An 11,145-nucleotide genomic window follows, 5' to 3' on the forward strand; every position below is an offset into this window, starting at 1 on the left:
CAAAGAGAATCAAAATACAATCTAAAATCACAGAAATATATTATCCTTCAAATACAATAAATAGTGAGTAATAGAGACGAGTTTGGATGTACATAGGCTGTGAAAACTATGAAACAATCACTTCGTTTAGGCAGTACAGATTAAAAAATGGGTGATCCAAAAAAAAAAAAATGGATATAGATCGTTCCTAAAAATTCATTTAGTTCTTTAGAAAAAATGGGTTGGGAATTTATTAGTCTTCTAAAAAAAAAAAAGGCAAGATATATATTCTTTTTAGAAAAGAAGCTTAAAATGCATTAGTCTTTTAAAAAGAAAGGCAGGGAACATATCTAAAAAAAAGGCGACAAATTTGGTGATAGTCGTTACACCCTCCCACCCCCCCAAAAGGTAAAATATCAAACTGAAATATCTACAACAGATTTCCCTCTAAATAACAGAGGAAATATGTCCAAAATTATTTAGGTTACAAAAAAAAAATTTGCACCAAATCACATGCTTTTTAAATGTTGTCCTTTAGAAAAAAGCTTAGTCAGTTTTGACCAACAAACGATTTGGTGAAAGTTTGTCATTTTAAAATTAGAACTATATCTTCTATTTACAACAAACAACTAGTGCAGTCTGTTCTCTTTTTGGTAGTTTATCCTCTGTTTAAATGGAGGCAGATAACCAGAATTGCATTATATTGGTTAAACAACTGATGATAAATCAAGATGTTATTCCATCTTTTTTTATTGGCAAACAAATTGTTTAGTGGGTCTGCCCCTACCATTCCCACCGTCTCGTTTCTTTCTCTTTCTCAGCCAGTAAAGTCTGCAAATCGTGTAGTCTTGTAAGAGTGAATTCTAAATTATCTCTGCTTTTATTTTGAAGAATTTTAGTTGGGAGTTGAAGAATTATTCATTTTGAAAACAGACGATGAAAAACGAGGAGGAAAGCAAAATAATTTTTTAAATTAACCTTAATTACCATATGATTCCAAATACTACATTATGAGTCTGTTCAATAATTACTTTATGGTTTGAGCGTAGGGTTATACAAGCCTCCATTAAATTATTTAATAGCTTGTTTTAGCCCACCATCCCAATAGAATAACAATATTTTTTTAAAGTTGACCATTTGAATATCCTAAGAATTTATGCAATTATGTGGTCTGTTTTTTCAGTTGACTTTTTTTATGGCAGATAGCACTAATATATTTATGGAAGAGCATTGATCTGTTCATTGATCTGTATCTGTGAAGGAATAGAAGATAGGAATCTGTTCACTTTGGGATCTCATTTGACCATTTTCTCCTGCCGGCTGTTCCCGCGGAGCAGCTGCAAGAATCCTTGAAGGAACGTCGAGAACTACCATTGGCTTGTTGCCTTAAGATGGGCAACAAAGGGCTCAAATTCATGTAATCGTTTACTAAATTTACTTTAACTGACCGTTAAATGATCGGTTGACGTTTAATATCGGCTGTATATGTGGTGTAATTAGTGGGTGAAGTTGCTTGTAATGTAATGGCCTCATAGAGGAAGTCAGAACTCCTAGGCCTTTGAATATCCATAAGGCTTCTGAGAATGCGTAGTTTTACATTATCAATCATTTTACTCAAGGGGAAGTTATTTTTCTGAAGTACTTTTGAAAAATAGAGCCGAAAAGTGTTTGAAAATGACAAAACCTAATTCAGTACGTCAGAGGGGGTAGAAAGTTACCCAAACAGGATGTATTGTAGATTATCATGGGGTCCTGCTGTGTTGGATTAATGCTTCAATTTGGTCTAATTTCCAAGCCCATTCTGAGTGCCAGCCCTTTGATGATGATATCAGGAACAACAATAAACAGTGCCTTTTGTTTGGTACATCATCACCAGTTATTTGCAGAACAAGCCAATTTTGGTTAGTCAACATTGGGGAGAGCCTCAACTGGGCTCTTTTGAGTTCAGTTGAAACCTCCTTGTTCGAGTAGGGTGTCAGTAGTGGAATTCAGGAGGAGGGTAAAGAGCAGGAAACAAATGAACTAAAAGTTGGTATGTCCGTTGAAGCGGGAGTTACGCAAGGTTGCGTAAAATGCTCCTGGCTCAAAAGTTTAATGGTTCTTCCTTTTTTATTGAAGTACTAATTTTACTGTATGTGACTTGTTGTCTCATTGAAATGATTTTGATTGCATAAGTTCAAGTACTATATTGCTTTATGATTTACGAGGCATCTTAAAGGGTACGTGTTTTGCGTAGCGCTAAAGATTAGGGTGCACCGTATATATATATATATATATATATATATATATATATATATATATATATATATATATGTATGTATGTATGTATGTATGTATTTATGTAAATACAATACAAAAACTATAGAAACTCAAATAGAGTTATTCTAACAATGGGATGGTGGGAAAAACAACCCAGTTTCACAGTAAATAGCAAAACCTTGGCAATCGTCCTCAGTAAATTCTAATAATTATTCAAGATGAATGAGGAAACTGTTTCGATCCAATTTCTTAATTGTAATTCGCCAATAGTTTGCGAATTTAATTTTGTTAACTATTTTAGCAGAGAGAACTTACAGTTTAAGAATTTTAATGACAAACTTTATTAATTATTTCTCTAACTTCATAATTAATTTTTGCTAATGCCCAATTACTTTAAGAGTTTTTAGTAACTAGAATTAATTCTTACGGAGATTACAAACGACACGAGAGAGAGAGAGAGAGAGAGAGAGAGAGAGAGAGAGAGAGAGAGAGAGAGAGAGAGAGAGAGAGATTGATTTGTGCAATTCTGGTTTCTCCCTACATAATCGAAGAACAGACGTGCACAGACAATCCTTCTGATGTCTGTTCAATACCAGAGACTAATTAATACTTAAAGAAGAAGATTTAACATTCACAAGATTACGTATTTACGAAAAAAAAACTTTTTTTTTCTTTAAACCAAAATAACATTCATAAATGTCAAATATATATTTGTATGCGTCATAGTCTATATATATTTCATTTAAACTCCCTAACTCATCATTCCTCTGTACATTAAATTACATACAAGAGTCAAGTAGAAAAAATCATCTCCGTCGTAGCAATTTATATTGCAAAATCACCTCCAGAAAATCACTTTAATTACTTTACATTTCCTCTAAAACCCTCGAGATTACATTAAAAAAAAATCACCAAAAAGAGAAGAACAAACCATTTATACATGTTTTTACATTATACACAGCTTTGCAGATACAAATAAAAATAATTGAATGAACTCAGTAACGATAGAAAGATAATCTACGAGAGACAGGAGATATAGGAGAGGTGTAGTGACTGGAAGTTTCCAGGCTGCTAGGGGTGTATCTAGGTATGGAATCCATGCCCGAATAACCCAGGCGGTAGGAAGGTGTTGACAGGGTAGACGAAGTGCTGATGGTCGACGGTGTGTGGTGGTTTCTTGAGATTCTCGTTGGAGAGGTTGATGGCGTGTCTTCTTCAACCAGTGTCCTGAGGGTTAGGTCAAGATCATTTTAGAAATTTAAGATTAATTACTCTATTTATCATTAATTAGGCTGAATTTGCTTGAGAGCTGATGCCTGTATGGGCCTGCGTTATAACCCACTACTCATATACTATCAATTAATTTTCTAATTGCTCATTTGATTGTTTACATTAAGGCACTCATTTGATTTTTAGCATCTAGACTCTAATTTGACTATTAGCTTCCAGGCACTCATTTGACTGCTTATCTATGATCTAAAACTATCAGCCTCTTGCAAAAAAGAAGTCAGTAGCTTAAGCATATGCATTATCATGACAGTAAAAAAAATTATCATTGCTACATAGAGAAGTTAAATGGCTTGCACAATCTTCTAACCTTTAGTTGAGATATCTTGAAAGCATGTAATTTTAGACAACTACAGTTGAACAGCCCGGTAACTGTTGGAATTGGCGAAAGCACGATGGTCAGTCATCGTTATGCTAATAAACTTAATCAACATTTAAACTAGTTTTATTTAAGCATTATAAGTTTTAGTTTAGAAGAGGAAAAGTTCAAAGTTTAATGCCCGAGGGTTAGACAGTTGTTTAAATGACCATAGTGGGTATTTTAAGTTAGTTTTCTCTTTTGGCATCCTTTTAAAAACAGAAGCTGTGATGTTGCTTGTCATCAACTGAAAATAAAAACGGACAGCATCGTGCACTGGCATCAACTGAAAATAAAAATGGACAGCATCGTGCACCGGCCTGCGTAAAATTAGAAAATAGAATGTGAAATAAAAGAAAATGAATGAAAGTGATAATAATGATTATGTGTATTACTTTAAAGAAGCAAATAAAAGACAGCAAAAAAGCTTATTTAAATCTTAAGAAATATAATCGAGGAAAGCCATTGTTTTATATAGTTAGTCATTTGACTTGTCTGGTACTTTTTAATATAAAGAAAATAGTTTGATACTTTGCTTTCGTTACTTAATTCATTACTATTGTATTATTTGTTACAGATTCATTTATTTATTTGTAACTATGATTGTAAGACAATGACTTTTCTTTGTGAATAAGGAAAAAGCAATTAACGAAAAACATTATCAAATACTCCATGCCAGTTATACTACAGGGCATTTACAATATGGGTCTCAATGCATTGGGTGCGTATGTGTAGGCTATACGCGCGCGCACACACACACACACACACACACACACATATATATATATATATATATTTATGTGTGTGTGTGTATGTGTGTGTGTATATATATATATATATATATATATATATATATATATATATATATATAGATGTGTATGTGTATATATATATATATATGTATGTGTATGTATGTGTATGTATGTGTAATAATCAAAATTGTATCTTTCTATATTTCAAAGTTGAAGTGAATTTAATCTGTGGTCATAATTACAGTTGGTCCCAACATTCAAAAGCACCCAGCTGACTACAGCATATACCCAGTCTAAATAATTTAACTTGTAATATATGAACATATCAAGACCTACCCCCCTGTTACAGTATTTATAGTGTGGAGTGGTACAATTCACATTTTATTGCATAAAAACTTGATTCAAATCTAAATATTTAATGATAACAGGTACCAATTGTTTCCTTTTGAACTACGTGGGTCAAATTTTCTTTTTAAGTGTAATGTCATGTCTTCACATATGAGATAAAAACCAAAAACTATTCCCAATAGAAAGAAAATCATACAGTACCTATCCACTAAGATATTTTATATATTTAAGCTCCATAAGAGGTGTTCAAACTTTAATATTTGATTGTTTTTTATGATATAAAGATCTAACAACAAGTTTATTACTATCTTGAATCTTATCTGCGAATTTCAACGTAAGGATATCAAATCTATAGTTACGTGTATATGAATACAGTATGTACACAAGTGGCTGTATGTTTTGAGTGTAGTAACTGAATGTTCCGTGCATTGCAAACTCTCATTGGTATGAGTGAATCACTATTTCGATCTACTTTTTCTTCTACAGATAACTACGTGTTTAGACCACGCCCATGCGTACAACAGTGATTCGGTTTCTCACTCGTGTAGAATGCGTCTTCCTTTGTCTCCAAACCTCCCCATGCTATGGACAAGGAACCTTAAATTATCGTGCATTCTTAAAACTAGATGAAATGGAAAATGGAAGCTGTGTCGCTCCGGTCTGGAGCTGGGCATAGAAAAATGTATCTGCCCAAAACACTCGAAAAATATATTTTGACAATGGGTACGATGTAGAAAAAGGTACGAATTTTGACCATGGCTGAGTGCCTAGAGGGCCTAGATTGAAAATTTGGGCAGACCCATATTTCATAATGATTGAGTTAAACCCCTTTGAATTCAAATGGGCTAGAACGAACAGAACAGACCATTTTTGTTTAAGGACTTAATTTTCCTGCATCATAAAGTTTACGGGAAAATAAAGCAATTTGGAATTATATACTTTTATATCAAATTATCTGATCTAAAGCAAACCATACTAAGTAAGATCATTAAATACTGTAAGGGTATCAGTACTGTATTTCTTACAATCGTTTTCACAGCTGCCAATTTCTTTAGATATTGTAAAAAGAATAATCCATTAAGGCACATTTTCCTAAATGAAAATCTTATGATATTCAACTCATTTTGGGTTCTGTGCCTTACTGGAGAAATCTTAAGGCTTCTATTTTATTAAAAAAAAATCATCAATATGAAAATTTATGAAATATTGCATTATATCTACATGAAAATAATTGTCAAACTTGTGAAATAAGCATGAAGTATTTTCTATTCAGTTCAATATTCATTTATCTGTAACTAATGAAAGAATATGACTTCACATATCAGTGAAACCTAATTGGGAAATTCAATTTGTGGCAGACGTTGCACTATTTGCATTCAACTGCAATAGAAGAAAGAAGTCAAATCATGCATGAACTCCGATGTAAAAAACACTAGCAAAATTCTATTGTTGTGCAATATTCTAATCAAACTCAAAAGCCAGAAACCTGTTTGAAAAAAATCCCATGCTTACTTGCAAATACCTCAGTTTCAATATCTTTGCATTACATATTAAATATCATAGATGTAATTGGTGCTGGTGGCTGGCACAGTGCTTCATCTGTGAATGTTAGTTGTGGTGAGATTAGCAAATGTTTTGTGAAATGAGGATGTGGCTTATCCAAGTAGTATGAATGGTCTATTTTGGGTCGCTGTTTTCTAACATAGAAAATCCGTAATATTGAAAATTGACGCAATTCATCTGGGTAGGATGATTTCATCAATTGAAGTAATGAATAATTTAATTGTACTTTTGTTGTAATCTTATCTGTTGATAAAATCAAGGTAATAAACCTGAACCATCCTATGAAATTGTGTCTCTAAACTTGGTTCATTTTTATCTGAAGGTAAAATTCTAAGAGTTGTTGTTTGAGGGACAGTTTTGCTGCCATTATTAATTATGCAACAGATCTTAAAAGAAAACAGTCATGCCAAGTTGGGAGGGAGGGAGGCGGGTGTCGAGTTTGGGGGGAGGTCGAGTGCAGGTGTCACAAGTTCCTTCAAAATCATCTTTCCGTTACTCACCACTAGGGTACAGGACTGGGCCATCTCGCAGGGGGACCACCATTTGCCGACCATCTGTGGGAGGATCTTATGCAGGTGGGAAGACCCTATAGGCCATTCATTATGACGCTGTTTTACATCTACGTCTACTAAAGGTAACTTTGGCACAGATGAAGAGAATTATGAAAGGTGGTAGTTGTACTAAATGCTACTATTGCTGCTAGTGGTCACAAAATGAGATGAGATAGATTATCATGCAGCTGCCAGTTCTCAGCAATTTTTTCTAAACAGCCTCAGGTAACTTATTTCAGGGCACCCACCTGGCAGCTGAGTAACGGCGAGATGGATCCTGCAGTAAGCGTCTGTACTCGCTCCCTGGGCGGGCGCGAGCGTCAGCTGGTGGTATATCCATGGTGTTCGTTCTGCGATACACAGGTCTCTCCGTCATCCCAGCACCGGGTGCAGTTAAGCCTGGTGTTGGGTCACCAAGCTGCCCAACTGTGTTTGTTCGACGATACGGTTTAATTACACTTTTCTCACCAGTGCTACTTACAGGAGTACCAATCTTTCCTCCTCTCGCTCCACTCAACGGACTTGTTCCAGATATTCGAGTAAGGTGGGTGAGACGACGTGACAGTTCTTCCCTTGCCATATTTCGAGTTTCCTCTTGTGAAGAACTTTGAAGGTTTACTTGTTCTGGACTTCTTAAACGACTAATTGAAGGTTCTCTTGATGTACTCCGTCTCTCTTTTCTCACCCCATCAATGGTATCACCAGCTAAAGCGGCAGCCTCTCCTGCCATAGCTCCTGCAGCCATTGCTGCTGCAACAGCATCATGAACTCTATCTTCATTAGTGGATTCATGTCCCATAATTGGACTAGTTGGCATACTCATGGAGTTACTTGGTGGAATGGATTTAGAGTAATTTCTCTGTGAAGTCATCATGTGTTCTCGACCAAGAGATGGAGCCCTTTGGTTGTAAGTCCTATCTTCAGGGGGAAGAGATGGCAAGCGTCCTATGATTCTGTCATCTGGCTGTACTGAAGTGTGACGTCTTTTAATGCGCGCATCATCAGGCTGCAGAGATGCACCTCTCCTTGCACCCATCATGTAAGTACTGGCGAGATCCTCTGGAGGGAGTGATTTTCTGGAGTGTTTTCTTATAGGATCCCAGGAAGGGGGTGAGGTAACAGAGGCCCTCGGGGAAGTCGCTGGAGAAGTACCACTAAATCGCAGAGGACTAAGGGAATCCCGCACAGTTTTTTGTGTTTCCTCTTTCATCAAACGAGCTTTAGCTGCTGCTAACTGCTGATCCATGTCTTCTTTGGTGTTAGCCCTTCTCAGTTTTGGTTTCTTCTTCATTTCTTGAAATCTTGTGTAATAGCTCTTCCTAGTTATTCTATCCATTACACTTTCATCCTCATTTTCACTTTGACCTCTCGTTTCCTCTCCATATGAGGTTGTTGATTCTCCTGATTCTGTTGGTGTTTGATTGCCATCTTCTAGGTGATGTCCATTCCCTGGGAGTCCAAGATCTTTTATTTTAGCAAACTTCACTTCTTCACTCTCTCTATTTAGATTGCTTGGTGATACTACTGCACTCTCTCTTGATATTGATGAGGTACTGTGTGATCCATTATCAATTTTTGCTGCAGCTATATCTAAGTTTGTTGGCCTACAGTTTCGACGACTTGCCAGGCCTGGCGATAAACCGTAGCTGTTCAGTTGTGAAACAGACGATGATTCTGTTGGAAGAAATTGTGTGCCATTGCTTGAAACGAGAGTGGTATCTGAGTTCTGCATATTCATGTGTCCGATCCGAGATGATATATCATTTTCCAGTTGTGATAAATGATCACAAATACTTTTAGTAACAGACTCCAGAGTAAAGTCTGGCTGTAGGAGAGATGACTTTGTTTGTGGAACAACACTCTGTGCTCTTTCTGACAGAGACATTGTATTAACATTTTCACCCCCTTCTTCCACTCTGCATAAGTTCTCTTGACTCTTCGAGAATTTCTTTGATTTCACACGAGGAGGCTTTCTTGGTTGGTCATCTCCTACGAATGAAGAGTCTGTAAGTTGAGGGGAAGAGTTTGCTGCAAGTTTTTCCTCTTTGGAATCTTTTCTACCAAGGAATTTGTTCAAAGCATCTGTAAGCTTTTTAGAAGGCTTTCTTTCTATCCGTTCTGAACTATCTTGGCTGCTTTCCCCTTCACACAGACTTGATTTAGAGGAGCTCTTTTCTGTTTTATGCTTCATGAATCGAGAGGGCCTTTTGAGTTTGAACTTTTCCTCCTTTTCACTGACTTCCTCGTCATCTGGACGTTTATCCGTTGACTGTCGACTACCTCCTTCAGGAACATTTGAACCGGATCTATTGAAACGAGAGGCTAGTAATTTATACATAGACTTTGGTTTCTCTGGATCACAGGAAGAGGTCTTTTTCACTTGACTTTTTTCTTTTTCTTTCTTTTCAGTTAACTTGGCATTGTCAGCATCTTTTTCACTCTCGGCTTCAGTATCAATCTTTTCTCTCCCCATACTAGCAGCGCGACCAAGAATAGGTGTAGGTGGCATGTGCAGCGAACCTAGTAAAGATTCACTCTTCCTGTGTGCTGCTCTGTCTGCCAGTGGGGACTTTGCTTTTTCAAATTGTCTTTCAATGGATGTACGAGCTCTTTCAAAGGGCGACTTTGCTCTTTCAGGCCCTATGGGTGGAGATTTTAACCTTACATTTGCACCTTCCTTATTAGCAGCATCCAGTGGTAACTCTTTAGATTTTGTTCTTCTGTAAGCCTCAAAAGGCGATATACGCTTTAAAGTGCTAGAATTTAGTTGGCTGAATTTTTCCCCAGCTGCTTCAATAGCTGGAGTGAGTTCCTTAGACTTACTTCGTATGTAAGACTTTGGCTGTAGTGCTTCGCTGGAGGCTTTCAGATTTGTAATGCTACTACTGTGACCACTTAAACTACTTCTGATATTGCCACGGCTGTTACTTTTTAGAGGAATGCCACTTGTGGATCTGCTGATCATTAGACCACCATTGTTATTTTGGTCATTATTTGTACTGCTGCCACTGGCACTTCCATGAGGTACTGTAGTAGTTGGCAAATTTTCCTTCATTTTAGTACTATTTGCTTCACAGAGACCTGTGGCGTCTGACTTTGGTATAACCATTTGTTGCTGCACTGGTGCATCAGCACTGCTGATCCCACCTGGAGCAAAGAGGGCTGAGGATGTAACTTGACAAATATCTTGTTTCACATTGGAGTATATTGGTGGAGGACTTGAAATTTCACCAGAATTTGTTTCTTCCATCCTTGCAAGAGAATCGGTGGTATGACACACCTCAGAACTTCCTATCTGATGCTCTTGTGTGTTTCCTTTGACTCTTGTACGCCTGTAAGCTTCTAAAGCAGCTGTCTCGGCACTTCGGACGACCGGACCCCCCGAGCGCAACCAGTCTTCATTGATAGTACTTCTGCGAACACCACTCTCTGGAATGCCATCACTACCCAGGGGACTACCATCTTCTCTGCTAATATCCAAGATTGCATTGTATCCAACTTGGTCACTTCCTGTATAACGCATAAGGGCTCCTTGATTAATGCCATCACCAAAGGCAAGATTATTTTGTGGAACTATTGGAGGACTGACAATACTACTTGTTGTTGAATAACAAACTGGAATGGAGGTCGGTGCTGTCATACTTTGGTTACTTAGTACAGGAAAATCTTTTGTGCTTTGGTTGCTGAATGTTGAGCTCTGAACCTCATAATTAGAACCTTTAGCATCACCTGATTCTAATGTAAAATTTTGAACAGGTGAAACGGGCTTTGGCGGTGGTGGAAAACACTTTGGCACTGAATAATTTGGTGTAGGACCAGGTGAAGAGATTGGTGTAGATGCTTGAGCTTGACTAACTGGACTCATTACACTGACACCAGGTATAGGGAAATTCTCATACTGAGGACTAGCTGGGTGTTGATGTGGAATCAAAGGAACTTCAGGTGAAGGGTTTTCACCTGCCTCTAACTCCCTCACTAATTGCTGAAGTTGTTCTTGCACACTCTGCTTAAGAGCTGCTTTTTCATCAGCAGATTGCATCATTTGACC

At 37.0% G+C, this 11,145-nt stretch overlaps 1 protein-coding gene across 9 annotated transcripts in view; it reads right to left on the reverse strand.

The window, feature by feature from the left end:
- Nucleotides 1-885: 885 nt before the first annotated feature.
- The window catches only part of Nuak (Nuak family kinase 1), a 158,328-nt gene continuing 148,068 nt past the window's right edge, over nucleotides 886-11,145 (reverse strand). For 6 of the 9 annotated variants that reach the window (XM_068356121.1, XM_068356116.1, XM_068356117.1 and 3 more), the window contains 3 exons: nucleotides 7,346-11,145; nucleotides 5,524-5,565; nucleotides 886-3,465 (listed from right to left, as the gene is read on the reverse strand). The exon at nucleotides 7,346-11,145 is cut by the window's right edge and continues 452 nt beyond it. In XM_068356121.1, coding sequence (XP_068212222.1) covers nucleotides 3,234-3,465; nucleotides 5,524-5,565; nucleotides 7,346-11,145 — 4,074 coding nt within the window. In that variant the 3' untranslated portion in view covers nucleotides 886-3,233. Of the gene's footprint in view, nucleotides 3,466-3,860; nucleotides 3,898-5,523; nucleotides 5,566-7,046; nucleotides 7,101-7,345 lie in introns of those variants that run through there. The other 3 variants (XM_068356119.1, XM_068356114.1, XM_068356120.1) reach the window with 3 other exon arrangements.

This window comes from Palaemon carinicauda, chromosome 32 (genome assembly GCF_036898095.1).
Source record: "Palaemon carinicauda isolate YSFRI2023 chromosome 32, ASM3689809v2, whole genome shotgun sequence".
NCBI lineage: Eukaryota > Metazoa > Arthropoda > Malacostraca > Decapoda > Palaemonidae > Palaemon > Palaemon carinicauda.